At 47.9% G+C, this 18,405-nt stretch overlaps 1 protein-coding gene across 7 annotated transcripts in view; it reads left to right on the top strand.

The window, feature by feature from the left end:
* The window catches only part of HTR4 (5-hydroxytryptamine receptor 4), an 89,442-nt gene that overhangs the window by 28,407 nt on the left and 42,630 nt on the right, over window positions 1-18,405 (top strand). For all 7 annotated transcript variants that reach the window (XR_010466058.1, XM_065029487.1, XM_065029488.1 and 4 more), the window contains exons 2-3: window positions 1,145-1,226; window positions 17,989-18,114. Coding sequence is in view for 6 of the 7 variants with exons in the window: in XM_065029487.1 (XP_064885559.1) it covers window positions 1,201-1,226; window positions 17,989-18,114 (152 nt within the window). In the remaining variant the exon portion in view is untranslated. The remainder of the gene's footprint in view (window positions 1-1,144; window positions 1,227-17,988; window positions 18,115-18,405) is intronic.

The following is an 18,405-nucleotide window of genomic DNA, read 5'->3' as shown; positions in this document are numbered from 1 at the left end:
ACATGGTGCACGCTGTCGCATTTAATGTGTTGGGGGTTGCTCCTTTACATCCCAGTGCTCAGCTCCTTGGCATCACCAGAATTGCAACATAACGTATTTTTCATAAACTTCATAAGAAGTTGATCTTGGAGAAGTCTTGTGAATGGTGCCTGTATTAGTAACTCATGTTGCTGACGTTTATTTCTAGAAATAACACTACTTCAGGTGTGAGGGTCTTTGGCAATATATATAGATGGATCTCTCTGAGTTTTTACCTTGCAGAAGGAGGGGATGGCTTGACCAGGGGTATTTCTGTGCGTGCCCCTTCCACGGCAGCAGCCAGAGCTCGCTGGGTACAGCGCGGTCTGCCCCCTGCACTGCTTTAACGCTCTGGTTTGTGTCTTTTGAAATTAATTTTCTGCTCACTTATTTGTGGTAATTACAGGGAAGGAGCTGCTGCTGTTTGAGGCAGCACTACACACAACGGGATCTTCCAACAAGTGACACAAGGTGTCTGCAGAGGACTGTGACACTTAGTCTTAGTTGTGATCTGTGTCCTATGCATGGTCTCGTTACTTCTGCCCATGCAGCTTCTCTCACCCTATGGAAAGGAAACGTTTGTCCAGAGATCTTTTCTGTGTGCCGGGGCAGCTGGTTACTGCCTCGTGCACCCAGACCCATCCTCTGGGAACCTAAATCCCTGAAGTTCCCAGGAGAAGTGATGGTCACGGAATGGATTAAAGGTTGGTCTTAGATTCCATGTGAAGACCTGGAAGCTCCTAAGAGGAAGAATTTTGTTGCTGTTTTGGGTAGAGCCAGTGCCTGGCTGGGACCCTGAGGCGCTCTGGTGGCCCCAGGTGATGCAGGAGTGGGTGGTGTACACACCCCCACAAAAGGTTGTCACTTCAGTGTGATTTTCTCCTCCCAGGCATACGTGTGCCTTAGTGAGATACAAATATGTCAGGGTAGATAACAGAAAATTGTGTTATGACAGCTCTGTGCAATGGTATGACATCATTTTGACATGTCTGCAGAACTTCTGTATTGAAGAGAAGCCAGGTGAGAGGGGCAAAATACAGCATGTGAGTGTCTTTGCTGGGGTAAATGTGCACCTGTGAGAGATCCTTTGATTTATAACTGTCCTTTCTGACTCTCTCCCCTGCAGGACGAGGTCTCTTCTATGGACACTGAACTCCAAGCTACCTATGCCTGTTGCCTGTGATGGAAGAACTTGATGTTAATGTGAGGTAGGATAAACTACACGGCTCCTCCCATACCAGCAGCCGTACGGTGTGTTTGCAGAGCTGCAGGGTGGTGTTTTCTGTTGGCCTGTAGATGAAGGTCTCTGCTCAGGCAGCAATGCCTGGTCTGGGCTTTCCCACAGCTTCTGTGAGAATGTGGTGTCACCCTATTTCTGTAAATGTTGGATGTGGTGTAACTGAGTCAAGGAGTTTCTTGCAGTAGGATGGCCAGGGCCCCATCAAAGACCAGGCACAGGTCCAGCTGTTCCTGCTGAAAGCCTGATCTTAGGTTTTTTGGCTTTTTGGTGCAGTTGTCTGAAAACTTACCACTTCATCTCTGCTGCCTTATTGCTGGGGAAAGCAAAAAAGTGACATCTCTCTAAAGCAATGTCAAACTCCCGGGCACACTACTGAATGATCATTTTGATCCCAGAAGTGTGATGCCAACAGAAACAGTTCAGAAAGGCTGGAGATGCTGTTTGCAGCTGTCCCCGGGGCGCAGGGCTGGCGTCGGCTCTGCCGTTCTCAGGTGTGACCTGCAGGGACCTTCTGCAGGACTAGAACTTGTCGCTTTTGTTTCTTGGGCTTTTGACACTGGTCACATTGCCAGTGATGCTGAACCCACCAAACCCACTCACACAGGGACATCAGACTGCCCACCAAACCCATGTTGCTGGCCCAGACACGGGAGGAAGCAACATTCCAGTCGCAATGAGACCTGTATGTTTCCACAAACTGTTTTAAAATCCACCCAGGGAATATATTTTTGATGTCTCAGGTTTTTATTTCCATGAGTAATTCTCCATCCTTCCACTGCCTGGACACTCAAGTGACAAGTACATGGGGGAATGTCCTGGAGAAAATCACTCTGGTAGAGACAGATCAAATGGATGTCTTGCAGGAAACCTTTCCCTAAGGAGTTACTGGGCAGGGATCAGGAGGAAATGCAGGACAGAAAAGACGGGCACAGAATCTTACACCTCAAGGGGATCCTGTTGTGCCACTCTGTCCCGACTGCTTTTTAGCTCTCGGACTTTCAGGTTGGGATGTGTCTGTGTGCCAGACACAACCTGCTCCCTGCAGTGGCATGTACAGAGCAAGAGAAATACAGCTTCAAAGACAATTTTCTCTTCTTAATGAGCCTCCTCAAAGTGCTGTGCTATCAGAGAGAACAGCTCTGGTGCTCATTCAAGTGCCTGAAAAGTCACCAGCGGCTCCAGGTTGCTGCTTTAATGCACACTTAGCAGGTCGCATTTATAACCCGGTAATCAATGCTGAGAGGTAATGTGTTTTGCTTAATGAAATTTGTCTTGCCTTTTTAATAGCAGAAGTGTAGTTAAATGCGTAGGCTACTGCTGTTCTCTCTAAAGGGAATTAAGGTGCTGACACCAGGCAATTTTCCCTACGATCTTTTCATTCGTCTAAAGACACTAGGAAAGAAAATCCTCTGTTTTTCACTATGGTGTAAAATAATCCCCGCTATACATTTCATCATTCAACAAAGGAAAACCTTTCAGTTCATAAATGCCGAGGGGTGCAGAGAACCCAGCTCAGTGAGTGCCTGAGCCACAGGCACAGGGAGTCTGTACCGGAGGGAAGGGTGACATTGTGTTCACCTTACCCATAGATTTTTTTAGTGATGCGCTATTTGCCATCAGTAGAGACAAACACTGAGTATGTCTGACTCAGCATGCGCGTTTTGAGGTGATCTATTGTAGTTTTGTAATTCACTGTTTGTAGGAAACAATGGATCGTTATCTGTTTCTTCCTACTTTTGAATTTTACTTTAATTCCAATCCCTAACCCTGGTGCAAACAAAAACAGCCCCAGCCAAAACCTCACCCTTTCCCCAACCCCCCAAAACCAAACCCAAATAAAACTGATTTCTGTCAGAATTGGGTTTTTTCTTCCAACTCGTGATGCTTTCCCCTGTGTGATGTAGCCTGTGTGCCACGAGAAGTGCTTGGGGGGGAAGGGGTTTGGGTGCTGGGGGTGCTGGACCGTGGGGGGTGTCCTTTGGTCAGCTCGCTGTAGCAAATGCCCCTTGCACAGACCTGGGGAAAAGGCGTTTTGGGAATAGTCCCTTAAGAGCCTCCTCCTGGAGAACAGTGTGGTCTGACCCTGACCCAGCGGGAGGATCTTGGGGCGGGAACTTCTCGTTTGGTGAATTGTTTCATCTGACTTGCCCTTTAGATGCCAGAAGAGGAAATGCGAGGTATTCCTGGGGATCTGGTGAATGAAAATCCATGGGAATTTGAAAGCGCTTCTGACTCAATCTTGATTCACCGTTCCCCAGCTGTTGATCAAACGCTGTGGTCAGATCTCGCTTCATTTTACTTCAGGAGTGATTTTATTCCTGTGTTCCTGGGGGCTCTTTCTGAGCTGGACCAAGGCGTCCGTCCCTTCACTTTGTGCCATTGGTTGCGTATACATACTTTGTGATGGGAATATGATTTTATTTTGACTCCGCACTTTTCCAAACCATGAATTTTTGGGTTTGAGGGATTTGCTTGTCACCTACTAGTAGCTGTTTCTCCTTTATGTGCCCTGATTTCAGCTTTTTTGCGGAGGTGTGAAGTATTGAATGTTTTCTTCCAGAGCGAGGGGCTCCCACGTGTTGTGTGAAACCCCATGGTGGGCACTGGGATCCGCTGCCCATCCCCGCAGGGCTCTGGATGCCCCAGTGGGGAGTTTGCACGAGAAGTGGAGCAAAGCTCAGGGATACAGAAGGTGCTTTGACAATGTGGGGACAACCGTGGGATGGGAGGAGCGAGGGGCAGGTTGGCTTTGTTTGGAGCTGAGCCCTGTGGAAGCAGCTTATTGCTCTTTTTCAGAGCAACAGGTGCTGGGGTGTCCCGCTCCAGCGCTCCTGCCGTCCACAGGTTTTGATGAGGTGCCCAGAGGATGCCAAATGACGAGCAGCTTTACATCTCCATAGCCACCCGGAACACTGTGGACAGACTCAACTGTGCACATTTTTGTTGCTGTGGAAAGATTTGGCTATGAATTTTGCAAAGGCTGCAGCGTGAGGTTAGAGAGACTTTGCTGGGAATTTTAGGCAGTTTGCTTTGGGACTCGTATTTATCACAGCTAAGGGGCTGGCAGACCTCATTTTTCTCTAACTCCAGAGTAGAAAAGTAAATGACCTCGCAAGTATTTCCAATTTATATTTTATGGAGTTTTTTTAATTTCATGTGACTCGGTGATTGTTATTGGGCACATTTATTATAGGCAGTAAGTTAATGGTATACTGTCAAGTGGCTTGCAATGAAAACTCGAACCCATGAATCAGTTAGAATGGGGGGCAGGGGGGGAAAGAGCTGTTCTCTTTATTCTCTTTGTTTCGAACAACTTCATAGAAATGGGGCACACTGCAAAGGAGCACAGCAGGTGCTCGGTGACCGGGGGCTGGTTGCTGCTGATGGCCCTGGCTGGGGGGCAGGAGCTCCTGCAGGAGCCTCCGCCGCTGCCCCCCCAGCACAAACCGCTGCTGCTGAAGGTACCACTTGGGATCTTCTGTTTGGAGCCAGACCTGGCGCAAGGGGTTTAGCCAGCAGACTGCTGCCCTACCTGCTTATGGCAAAGAGCTTGCCCGTGGTTCTTGTAAATTTGTGTAAACCTTCAGAACGTGGTTGCACTTCTCTTTTATAGTTTTGTTGTTGTTTCTGGAGCATTAGACAGTTTCACTATCATACAAACGCAATGATTTTGACGGCCTCAAACTGACAAAAGGTTGGATTGCTCTGGGTACAAAAGGAGAATAGGCACAGAGGTAGTTTTGGTGCAGTTTATTTTATGGGGTTTTTTGTGCCTGTGGTGCATTTTGGTGCAGGGCAGCAGGAAGGCGAATCACCGGGTCATCCCCACGCGTGGTTTATCAGTTCAGATCACAGAGTGTTTAGCAAGGGGACTTGTGAACGCCATTCCTCTGGGAATGTTACAGCAGCAGCTCTGTGCCGTGAGGACTGAAGGTTTTGAAGCATGCGTTCAAACCATGCAGCTTCCACACTAAGGTGAGGTGGGGACAATCGTGCAAGGAGACTGGGCTAAATCTAATCCAAAATATCTCCCATGTCATGCACAGAGTGGAGGTGGAGGAGCCTCGGTACAAGTGCTTTGATCTGCTCCCATTGTGCCAAGTTCCCGGCTAAAACAGACATGGTTTGTGTGTACAGAGCTCACCTGGGAGTCCAGGGACTCTTGTTTTTTGTGTGTGGGGAGGTACATCATAACTTCACCCATGAAAACTGTGAGAGGAGCTTCTGTGTGACACAAACAGCACCTGCAGACCTTGGTGAGCGATCTGGAGAGGCCCAAACAGGGAGAACTCTGCTTCTCTTGGGCATTTACCAGTGTAGGTGGCAAACGTGCCAAGCACAGGGAGTGGGCAACAGCCTTTTGAAAGACTATTAAAGCCTTCTGGACCTTTGGTAGGACTTTCATCATCTCACTGCAGAGCATTCCCTGTAGCCAGGAATGAACTAAAGGTTCCTGTTGGCACGGGAGTCCCTCCTTATCTTGCAGCAGCTCAATCTGACTCCTTTACATTGGTGGGAGCACAGGTGACTCAAATCTGTGCCAGTTCTGAATGGCGTGGTTGGCTGTTTTTGTGCATTTTCTCTTCTTGGAGCTCCACCACTCATCGTTCGTTCATTCATCCCATTGCTGAGGGTGCTGCATGGCAAGCCCAGCGTTTCTAGCTCCTGGGCTGCCTCCGTTTTAGCTGAGCAGGCACCACAGAGGACTATTCATGATGATTCTGCCACCACCCCACAGCTACCGGCTGCTCAAATGCTGCTTTCAACGGGCTGCTCGGAGCTGCTCTGCTGGCGCAGTTTGAAACCCACTGGCTCAAGCATTTTGAAAGCGCTTTGGGCACACGCAGGCTCTGGTGCGGTTCACAAGCAACAGGTTGGGAAGTTGCCATTTACTAACGAGTGGCAATCCGAACATTTCTCAGAAGCTGCTAACTGCTCTCCATGTGCTGGCTGATGTTTCCAGCCTACTATTGCATGCCAAACATCGCCCGCGTAATTGCGTTTCAGGCAGCTTTTTAAATATCTCCATTCGCGTTTTAACCCGAGAGGCTGCGCTCTGGGCTTTGAGAGCTAAGGCTGTGCTCCAGGTCTCACGCCAAACTCTGTGGGTTCTTGGGCGAATTGTCAAGACTGATTGCTTGTCCCCATTGTGACACCTGGAGTTCGTGACAAGCTCCAGCACCAGCAGCCCCTGTTCCCCAGGTCCGTATCTGGGAAGGCAGGACTGGAAGAGCAGCTGCCGGTGTCTGCAGAGCGGTGGTTCTGCTGCAGCTCTGCTCCTGCTCTTGGGCAACAGGAGCAACCTCTGCTGTTTGAATGGCACTTCTGACCATGGTCGGGACTGTTCATGTACTTCACGCTGCATAAAAGGCTCTTGTTTCCTCAGGTGCTGAGGAGAGGCTGTTAATGCTATTGAGAAATATGCTTTTGAAAAAAAAAGTCATGGGAACGTTCAGTGCAAGTCAATGGCTTTTATATAAGCCTTTTTATTGTAGCTGTTGGTGAAGGCAGACTCCCTTTGCTAAGTCAGCTATGGAGAAACAATGCGTTATTTGAGTTTGTCACAACAGTAATTGCTTTTTATTTTTAAACTGAGCCCCCAAAACAGCTGAAGTTCAGAGTGATGTTAATTGCCTCCAAACTTGGCTTTATCAGCTTTAGTTTTCTCAGTTTGTTACTGAAGGTATTTTTGTGGCTTGAAGTGCCCTGAAGAACTCGGAGCCCTCCAGCACTGCTGTGCAGGGCTCATTAATCTTGTCTTGGCTGTGAGAAATGAGAAGGCAAGGTGAGGGAACAAGGAGTCAAATTGGTTGAATTAATTGTGTGTGTTTGGAAGCAAAGAAAAATATTCCATTACTTAACCCAGCTGCCGTTCCCTAAGTCCTCATACAGAGGCATAGTGAATGTTATTTCTGATAATGGATCTTCTGGACGATGTGTCCCCTTGAGCCGAGTTTGAGTGAGTCCCAGCTTTGGAGCCTGTGCTGGCCCAAGAGGCTCCTTTCTCCATGGACTGGGGACCCCGCACCCAGCAGTGGGACCAAGGGGCCAAGAACCTGTGAGGAACAGGCAGAAAACTGGGCTGAGGGGGCTGCTTGGGCAAGGGGGGGGCTGAAACAAAATAAGCATCTCATTTAATGACCCAAAGCGTGGAAAACAGAAGGGTTTTAGGAATAAGCTCATGTGCTCTGAGTGCCCTGCCGGGGGGGTTTCGTGGAAAGGAAAGAGCTTAAGATTCTTCCAGCAGGTTGCAAAGTAAGTGTTTATTCTTATATATACACAAGGTCTTTTCTAAACCTCTCCAGCTTCTAAACTTTGAGTCGTTAAATCATTGTTTATCTCAGCTTCTTTGGTCACATTTCTCTTTAGGTGAGAAATATCAGGCTAAAATGTAGTTTAACAAGCCAGGAGCAGCCTAGAGGACTCTTCTTTGCCTGGTCCCCTTTCTAAGGGAAGAGAAACTCTAATCCTCCTGTAATATGTGCAGCATCTGTCCAGAAAGGTATTTCCTCATGCATTTCTGTGGAGACAGACACAGTGATCGAGAACGTTTTCTACAGAGCCCTGTCCTCTCTGCCTGTGTCCCCCAACAGGGACAGTGCAGTGATCAGAGGAGCGCACAGGTGAGAGCCGAGTGTTTCCATCTTCATCCCTTGGTATACAAGTGGTCAAATGTCCTGTTCCGCTCACTGAGCTGGTGCGGATGAGTGCGCTTTGTCCCAAGAATACTGGCAGGCAGAATACACAGCGCTAAGAAAGCGCAAAGTAAAACCCTACAGATCCCTTATGAGGCAAAACTTAACAGTATTGATTTACATCAGCCGTAAATGTGACCATATCTAAGCTACGCTGTTGAACAAAATGAACCATTCTATACGTAGCCATTTGAAAGGCTGCCCCTTGCTGGGTTTATAGGGTTCAGCCTGGGGGTGCTGGGGTGGTCGGGCACAGCAGGGACACCTGGGGAGGATTCCACATCTGGGAGCACTAAAATGCACAGGGTGTTTCTGCATCTGCAGCCACAGACCTCGCAGAGCATCATTTCCCATCTGCCAGCACTGGGTGCGAGAAGAGGGGGGAAGCAAGAGGGCACGGCATGGTGTAGAGGTTCACCTTCATATTTTTGGGCTACCAACCAAAAGCCCTTGGTAGCCAAAAAAACCCTGAAATACAGCCCAGGCACCACTCAGCAGGAGCGGTTGCTGTTATCAGCCTGGGCACTTTTCATATCGTTCAACTTTTTTCTCAGTTTCTAGGGAAACACTTTATAGCACTATATTTATCAGAACATCTTTCCAAACACCTCCGCCAACACTTAATTAATGGATTTTTTAAGCCCGGCTCCAGCTTCTGCAAATTAATAGTGTGTGCTCCTTTATGGCAGCTGTGGAGCAAGTGAGATGTATGTACTCTGTGAAATAAGGTAGAGATGCAGCAGCAGAGGGGCAGCTCCACCACTTGTCTCCGTGTACGCGGCCCCTCCAGGGACATAAGGCTGTCACGCACTTCTGCGATATTTCACTCTGCTTTTATTAGTGTGCCCTAAGGAACCTGAAAATGCCCTTGACAAAGAGCTGGGCTGTAAAAATTAACTTTTCGGGTGTCTTTCAGCACATCCTTTCTTTAGCTTCAGAGTCTCTGCACAGAGTGCCAGCTAGTGAAGGTCCAGCAGATGGTTAAAACAGTCCCAAAGCCTGGGATATCCTGGGGCAGACCCAGCTCTAGGGCTTGGCGAAAATGGGCATTGCTATAGCTGGCAGCAGGTTGCCCCGAGCAGGGAAACGCACTGGACCTTGTTGCCGGTTTTTACCTGTGACGGCTGCCTGGAGGAGCAGCTTAACCCTTGACTTTTCAGGGCTGGCCCTCAGCATTAGGTTGGTGAAATTCTATTTGTCTCCATGTTTGGGATTTTTTGAGACAGCCATGCTCAGAGGTTGTGAGTAAAGAAGCTGGGAGTGGGTATCAGGGTGTCATGGGGGACGGGATTGCTGCAAAACTGGAGCTGTGTGGGAGGCACGGGGCCACATGAGCCATTTGAGGGTTAATAGGGCAGCGTGAGTCATATTGACAGCGCTGTGTTTCCTTACAGAACAGACGCGATGCTGTGTCTCAAAACCAAAGGGTATGGGCTGTAGGTGGAAATCTAATGGCTTTTCCCCTTCCCTCAGTGAGTTAAAATTCCCTGAGTTGCTTCTGGAGAAGTGCAGGAAGGCCGTCCTGGGATCCTTGTAGACATCTTTCTGGGGATGCTGCCTGGGGAGAGGGGCTGCGGTGCCCAGAGCTGCGGTGCTGGTACCTGCTCCAGATGCTGCTGCAACGGTATGCGCAGCTGCAGAACGAGCCGTTCACTGCTGGGGAAAGAGCATTTCTGCTCTCTCGGATATGAAAAATGCCGCAGCAAAACATTCTGTGCTATTTGCTTGGCTGTGTGTCTAGGGTCTACAATCAGTTATTAATAAATGACTGTTGATAGACTATGCCTTGGAGCAGAGTGCATCCGTGGTGCAGATAAGAAATGTGTTTTTCTTCCTACCTGGTTCAGTCTTTCCCGTGTTTATTTTGACCTTATTCTACTGTGTCAGTGAATCATCAGTGATGTGACTCCCCGGTCTGGTAAACAGTCACAGGTCTGAACCTCGGTCGCTGGCTGAACTTACTGTCTTGTCCTATCTCTTAACTGAGGACTTGCCATCACATGTGCCCTGAGCAGCAGCCTCTGCCTCCCCAAGGGCAGAATATTAGGTAAAAGCAGCTATTGTCTGAACAGGAGCTTGCTCACTCCCCCCTCCAAAAAACGGTGAAAAAGCTGGGAAAAAAACCCCAACCAACACACAACCAAAAACTTCCCCAGCTCGCGGCACTGAAGATGACACTCTTGGTGACACGCTGTGTAACAGAGGTTTTCATTGGAGATCAAAGCTGGCTTTAGCCAAGTGTCCCTCACCTGAAATACTTATTGAAGTTAGTAACAAGGTTTAAATGGCCAGAACTTTAATCAGAAACCAAACTAACTTTGTGTTCTCATCCTCAGTTAAAATGCACTGTGCCAGCTTTCCAGAGATGTCACTAATTAAGGTTTTCAGTGTTTTGTGGTTGGCAGGTGCTGTTCGGTTTCCAACAGCCTTGCAGACCCCTAAGCAGAGACTTTGAGAACCTGGTGACCCCTGATGGGCATCCTGGCTGCTCAGCGCTGCCAGTTCCCTGCTCTGACGTGGGGCAAATTACCCACAAAACCATATGGTTGTTACAGTCTGTTGTTTTCCTTTGAGCCTCGTGTTGCTGTGCTTGGTCGGTCCTTCTCTGGCAGTTGAAAAGGGCGTTGTGCTCGCAGTGTGATTTTGTAGGTGTATCTAAGATGCAGGCATCTCGCCTCTTTCTTCTTGGCTTGTCTCAAAACGTTACTAGTAGACCCACAAGATCCAGCTGACGTGCCCAGTCTTTCTTCCTCCATAGGCTTTTAAACCCCCAGACTGATCCTGTGTCTCTGCTTTGTCAAATTTCAGCTCTCTAGGCCGTTTCTTGTTTCCAGGTGTGCATGGGCAGTAGGCTCTGGTTTCCAACAGGACTCCCTGTTTCTCTTTCCATTTCAATATGCAGCTTCATGGCTTGTTTTCCGTTCTACAGAACTTATCATCTGATGGTGCTGACCCTTGGATTGGGACTGCCCTTACCCCCTTGTTTTCCCCTTGAATTGTTCTTCCTTGCCTTTCTCTCACCCCCAGTTCTTGGACCAGTTTCCTCAGCCAGTGGTAGGGAACATTATGGTACCCAGTAATTCATTTGCAATTGGTCAGTTATCAAACTGAGAGATTTTTTTCACATCAGCACACAGTGAGATAACAGGGAGAGGCAGCCGCTAGCTCACAGTTACAGATCAAACTTGAAGTTCATAGAACCTGTGAGTGGAGAGTCCGTAACCCGATGTCACCAAGTAACTTCTAGGTCATTTCACTCTCTTGTGGGGAAGAAGTTCTGTCCCTTTGCATTGCTGTCATCTCCAGGAATGGCTGTTTCTAGGAGTCTTGGCTAAGGGCTTCTGCACAGTGAGATGTTCCTCCTGGAAGCTTTTGCAGGTGTTAGCCAAAGGGAATCGCAACGGAACAAATGCTTCCAGAGCTTCTTAGGCTGATCTGGAGGAATGGTGGTGACTGCTGGCTGGGATCCGGGTTACATCTGAGCTGAGTATCTGCACTTCCCATCTATGAAGAGGTCCCAGCTGTTTGCTTTTCCTCTGTCCTGCTGCTGGCCCGGGTTGATATCCTTTCTTGTTTGTTTGAAGTGAGAAATATGATGGGGCTTTTGTGGAGATTATTCAGAACATGCACTTAGCTGGGGACCTAGAAAGAGGTTTAAATAAAACAAGACATTTCAGTGCTCTGTTCTTGAATCAAGGGCTTTCCATGCCATTGCTTAGAAATTGCACCTATCTGGAGCCTAAATATAAGAGTGAGACTCAAAATAGGAACACATGCTCTGTGGGGGAGGGTTTCTGGCTGCCATCGCTGGACCTATTATAGCCTTACCAAACTCTGGTCTTTATGGTAAAACCCATCTTGATGAGCTCCACTGTGCTGTGCCTTAAAAACTCATTGGGACACACAGTCCTATGTTGTCTTCTTAAAAGAAGTGAACGTACCTCCTGCTGTTGTCTGAATGAGCTGGGAACTGAGTTTGTGTGTTTCACAGAAAATGTGTTCCAGAAATCAGCATATTATCTTGTCTGTGCCAAGTCTTCCATTAGCCGGGGTAACAACAAGAAACACTCTCATTCCTCCAGATTCTTGAAACTGGGAAACTATCCAGGAAATACTAGAAGTTAGACAGCCAATGGATGTATTTGTCTTTTATTGTCCAAGGAGTAAACAAGCAATGGGAAAAGTACACAGCCTGGATAATGTTAATATGCATCCTGATGCCAGGACTCTTCTACCAGTATTGACCGAACACCTCTCAGTTAAGCCTGTTTCCCTGGCTGCAAATATTGTTTGTGAGAGCAGAGCAGGACCTTCGTGCTTTTTGATTTGAAAGTCTCGTAACCTTTAGGCTTTCAGCAAAGATGGGGACAAAGGTTTTCCCTGGTTTGAAAATGAGAACTCAGTATGGGAATACCAATAAAGACTAAGAACTGCCGTTATGGTGTTTTGATAAAGAGTTATCTGTGGGGAAACAAATGTGTGTGGGTAGGGCAGGACTTGTTTGTTTTGGGGAAAATGTATAAGGTGTCAGGGAAACAAATGCTTTTAGCCCAGGAGCGCAGGCTGTGCGTGATCGATCTCGGTGCACCTGGTTATTGCAGGAGGCATCACACAGATTGCTGTGGGAAATCGGAGCTCTCAGAGGATGTTTTGCATGAGTGTAAATCTTCATTTTGCCAGCTCACTCCCATGCCAGTGAAGGTTTTATCACAAACCTGCATCAAGTTCCTCCCTGTTCCTAAGCTACCGTGATAAACTTGAGATAGTTGTATGTGTAATGGTGATGTTACTTATGTCTCTGCAAAGTAGAATTATTTTATGCACTAACTGAATTACAAACATTCTTGTTCGAAAGTACATACTAGACTCTGTCCTCAACATCTATAGAATATGAAAGGGAAACGAAGGACAATTAATGGGAATGCTGCTGGGAAATAAGGTGCTTTGCAAAATCAGATCTCCTGAGCGTAGCTATATGTGTTGTTTGAGCATAGAGCCTGCGCTGGTTAGGATTGCCATATGACATGAGATAGGCAAGAGCGGCTTATCTGGAAAATACAGGATAATCACATCATTGAGACGGAATATACACCTAAAGTCAGGTTTATTTTTGTGCTTCTTTCATCATCTTCCGTTTTTCATTAAATTGATGTGGATTGACTTTTGAGGAACAATTCTAATTAGGAACTGATCAAGACATTTCTGATTAAAGGCATGTTTGATCTTCGGATTTATTCAGTGTTTATGAAGGAGAAATGATTGCTGCAGCATCTCTGCTGTTCTTTGTCGTGTGCCCAAATTCCTACCTATGCCAGAGATTTGATTTTCTATAGTTATAGAGTATTTAGCAACCTTAAAATAAGTAGATGCTGCGTATCTGTGAAGTATTGTTATGTTTACGTGAAAATCACAGGGGGATATTCAGCATCTGAAGGGGGCTTTGGGAGTAAAATTTTGAAACTTGGAAGTATATTGTAAGGAACAAAACATGGTGCCAAGGTCCTGCGGATGTGTGAGTTTGTGATTTGTGATTGCACAGGGCTTTGCACTAGAGCTCTCCTGTGGCAGCTGTTAGTGGATGCTCCCTGCAAATACCGTGAGCTTCATCTGCTGCTCATTTCATAAGTTAATTTAGCTTATATTTTAGGTGACAGTCTAATGGTTTTTAAGGATTGTACTTGCACAATATCCCTTCCTATGTGGGTGTAAATTATGTAACGCTTGATCTGCTGCTGGGGAAGGAGCCGAGCCAGGATTTCATCCCTCATGGTGTGATGGTAGAGACAGAGGTGACTCCTGGGCTCCCGTCTGACCTCCCTGCAGGAGGAGGGCTCCTAAGTTTAGGCTGTGCCCGGAGACTCCCTGGGTCTGGCTTTGTTTCCTACCTCTACCACACGTTTCCCATTAGCTGTGCAAACTGCTGTGTCTGTCTTGAGGTTTCCGACCTTCATCTGCATGAAGATCCTGATAAAGCATTGCACCATTCAGGATCAGTTTGCAGCCCCAGATCCGATTTCCATGCAGAAAAGGCAAGAACTTCTGCTGGTTTAAGCTGTGGTGGCCACAGAGCCGGAGCCGCTACCTCCGATGTCTCCCAAGATCCTGCAGTGTCTGGCAGCTCCAGCACGAACCCGCTCCCCACACATCCCCATCACCTGCACAGCCCACACATGGCAGTTTTAAAACCATTTAAATAGCCTGTCTTCCTCGCCTCATCTTGACAATTGATTTTAATCAGTATTATCAGCTGCTTGGAACAATCCTCTGAAGCGCTCTAGTAGCGCTCAGCCTGCAGGAGATACGTGATGATCCTCCAGGATCAGCGATGTTATCAGGAGTTTTGTCCAGGGGGAGGTGACCCGGAGGTCTCGTTTGATCCCTCTCGGGCCGCTGCTGTTCGCAGTGCCGCCCTGTGTCGTGAGCCCCACGCCATGGGGGCAGCAGGTCGGTTTGCAGAGCGTTTCTGAGGTTCAAACCAGCCTTAAAGCAGAAAACCTCATTGCTTCCCACCTGCCCCACCACCGCGGTTTATTTGGTTAAAAAAAGAACCCAAGCCAAAACCGTCCACACTCAAACCAGTCATGTGACTGAGTTATTTTGATATGTGGAGCGCTGTTTATTTCTGGCTTGTCAATACTTTAATTAATTTCAATCTGTTTGTAAAACAGAAGTGAAGAACATAATTGATTTGAATCCGTTAGAAGTTGTCCTGCCATCTGCACCGTCTGGAGCAAAGTGGCACAGGCAGTGTAGCAGTTGGGGGCATTAAAAGAACTTATATGCCTCTGGACTAATGCTGACTTCTGATTAATATTTTTAGGTGGCAGTAGAAAAGAATATAACAGCTGTAAAGCCATAGATCAAGTAATACCTTTCCCATTGTCATGTTTCTATACTGAGGTGCACATTGTTACGTTTACTCATAAAATAACATGTTGATTTTTAAGTGTTTAACACTCAGCCTCTGATTTTATGCCTAGGAATAATCAGGGGAGTAGAAAGGAGGAGAGAGAGGCAAATGATGGCTTGTTTGTCCTTAAAGACCTACATGAAGTGTCGTGTCAGCTGGAGTTACAGTGGGAAAAGTCGTGGCTCAGTTGAAGACAAAGCAGACCGACTCCTGGGTATTCCCCATCCACCGAGGCCACTTTTAAATCAAGAAAGCTCTTTTCTAGGCTGCACTGCTCTGAGCTTTTAATCTCCTTCAGTGAGAATCACACACGTCCCTTGTTACAAAGTGCTCACCATGGTCCCTGCCGCCTCCAGGAGATGCTCCAGGTCATTCCTCTCTGGTTGGGAAATGGGCCATCCGGCCTCCTTTCTGTCAGCTATGTACAATCGTCTATATTCAACACTCGCTCTCTTTTCCATCCCTCCCCTCCCGCCGGGGGTCTGTGCAGGGCCCAAGGTGCTCTCAGCATCGAGCTGTTCATCAGTGATTTTTCCCGCTGCGGTGACAGGGAGGTCGGGGCGGGACGTGTACTGAGAACCATGGTCTTACCAACACGACTGAGCTGTGCAGTTTAATTGCCGCATAAAATATGCCAAAGCACTTGGGGTGTTCACAGGAGAGTAGAAATTGAGCTTGAAAAAATAGGCTTTGCTTTTTTTTTCCTTCACATTAATGACTGTACAGAAGAGCCTTTTAGATGTGTCCATATATGGGTTTCGAGCATTCATTCCACATCAGTATTTCACCTTTTTCCTTAAATGATTTCTATATTCCTACTAACCAACAATCATTTTGTCTGAATCTCATTTTCTCATAATAGCAAACCCATCAATCTCTGCTTTATTAAACAGGGAAGCATGCTTGGAAGCCAGAGCACTCAGATTTGATCAAAGATGTTATGCAAACCATTGATTTTAATTTGCAGCAATATCCACTTCTTCCATTATTAACAGCTTTAAATTACTGAGACTGAATAATTAACAAATATTGCTACTTGATGATAGATTATTCAAAAGGTAGATGTATGGAAACGTAGCCCAGATGAACGTTCTTCCTGCATCCCCAGTGATGCGAATGCCTATTTAATGTTCCCCAGGGGAGCGATGCAACATGGCATGAGAGAAATACTCCTTGGAGAGATCTTCCCAACACTTTTGGAACTATTATCACAGCGAATGCTCCACAGACAAGTGTGCCAGTGTGTTTCCGACCTGCTGGTCTCTGTTGGGAGCCCTGGGCTGCGGGCAGCCCAGTCAAATGCTGCAGATGCCACTGCCCTCAGGTTGCTGTGCCCACCAGATGGGAAATGTGGCCTTAAAACGTGACCTTGGTGCCTGGCTGAAGCACCTTTAGTCTTCAAGCAGGGCAACATCTGGTGGAGTGTGGCTCAGTGCTGGCCTCCTTTGGCATTTCCAGAGATTGGTTTGATGAGCAAAGCTCAAAATCTCTGTGCACCAAAGAAGGGCTGTGGGGGGGAATTCTCTTCAGTGTCTGTTCAATCGCAGAGCTCTGTGGCTGGAGGAGGGGGGGTCTCTGTCCTGGGCAATAAGCTTGTTCATTGAGCAAAATGTCTGGGGGCACAGAGCAGACCTGAGTCTTCACCTGCCGTTACGGTCCCTGTCCTTCATGAGCCCAAATGAGAGGAAAACATCTGGGTTTCTTACAAAAGGAGATGGCAAATACTCACCTTGCAAGGACAAATCTCCCTTCCACCCAGAACCGCATCCCTGCACTCTGGGTGTTATTGCTTAGCAAAACTCAGCTGAAATTCAGTGTCAATCTTCTGCCTCAAAGCACCAAACTTGGCCAGTTATAACTTCTGAGTTATAACTTCCTTGAGGCTGTAGGAGTTTTCAATGCAGAAAATCCTGCTGCTAAGGAAGAGCACAGAGGTGTCTGCAGCTATTTCTGTCCTAGCTGCATGGTGAAAATCATAATTTCTCTCCACCTCCATAGCCCTTTTCTCCAGCATCCTTCCAGCTCCCTCCTCTCCCGTCCCACAGAGCCGCCCATGTCGTGGGGAGCAACGTGCGCTGGGGGTCGGGCACCCAGCTTGTCCCTGCTGTGTGGGACATGGACACTGTCACCCCTGGGGTGGCAGCAGCAGCAGGGGGGGTACGTCTGGACAGAGGGATATGACACAATGGGAGGAGCTTGGGGACAGGGCCATCCCTTTGTTGGCAATAGCAGGCGACAGCCTTGACGTTTGTGGGGGTGTCCTATGTAGGCACAGCTGCTTTCTAGCTGGAGATGAGCAGGCGGTTCAGATCACCTGTGAATTTACTGCTTTGTGTTGGTTACTGTGAAATGTTTCTGTCCAAGTGCAAACCCATTGCCTTTAAGATCAGGGCAGCTCATTCAAATAAAAATGCTTCACTCCTCGTTTCTACATCCCTCTGTGGGATGAGTGAGGCCCCTGCGCATCCTGACACCAAGGGCCTGTCCCTGGGCAGCACAGTGTCCCCACCGCGGGGAGGGGACCGGGATCTCTCAGCAGGCAGCCTCAAAATCCTGGGGCTCAGCCCCACAGTCCTGCATGCTGGAGTGCGAAACCACATCCTTAGCCAGATCATCCCCAGCGGGACTTGGGGACAAGGAGGGTGTCTCTCCCCCTCTGTACACGCTGCAGAGTGCAGATGCAAGCTGCTCAAATAACGCATTGATCAGAATTGCTTAGGAACAGCAGAAGGATGGGCAAAGCTAGATAAGACAAAATATAAATCTAACTCCGCCTGGCTCTGCATAAACTAAACCATCATCATCCTCTTTACCGCTCTGCCAGCGTGTGTGTGCTGCCATGCTCACTTGGGAGGAAAGGGAACATCTTTTGTATGGCGCTGCTGAGTGTGTGGTTTGACATTTAGTTTCACAGATGCAGCCCCGGAGCGACGTTAGCCTATTGTGAAGGTTTATTTAGACAGGTACAATTACAGCTCGGCAGTGAAGGTGCCTTTGATCCCGGCATCCCCATTGTTCCTGAGGCTTTTCATCCCCCCCCCCGCCCCGGTACCCAGCTAGCAGCCTGTGGCTGACACCTGCCTTGGAAGTTGCTTCTTTTCTCGTTTCTTGTGTGTGCTCCCCAGTTCGAGTGAGACCTTTGGCGTCGCGGAGAAGATCGTGCTGCTCACCTTCATCTCTGCCGTGATCCTGATGGCCATCCTGGGGAACCTGCTGGTGATGGTGTCCGTGTGCCGGGACAGGCAGCTCAGGTGAGCCCCCCAACCGGCCAACTGTGCGGGTGGGCACAAGGGGAACCCACACTTAAATCGTCCCGTGTTTGCAGCTGAGGGCACGAAGTGCTGCGATGAAAAGTGTCTGTGGCCGTGCATTGCACCACGGTGACATCAGACTCTCCCACTGGCCTCAGTGCATCCCCACTTGGATTTACACTGTGTTGGCAGCATCATTTTGTTATCCATCCACTACATTTTTAGCACTCTCGGTGTAAAAAAACACATAAATCAATGAAAAACAGAGCTAAGCAGCAACTCCTTAGAGAA

The sequence above is a fragment of the Columba livia genome, chromosome 14, assembly GCF_036013475.1.
Source record: "Columba livia isolate bColLiv1 breed racing homer chromosome 14, bColLiv1.pat.W.v2, whole genome shotgun sequence".
In the NCBI taxonomy this organism is placed as follows: domain Eukaryota; kingdom Metazoa; phylum Chordata; class Aves; order Columbiformes; family Columbidae; genus Columba; species Columba livia.
The sequence above is the reverse complement of the archived record's forward strand: the minus strand, read 5'-3'. Positions and strand labels throughout refer to the sequence as shown.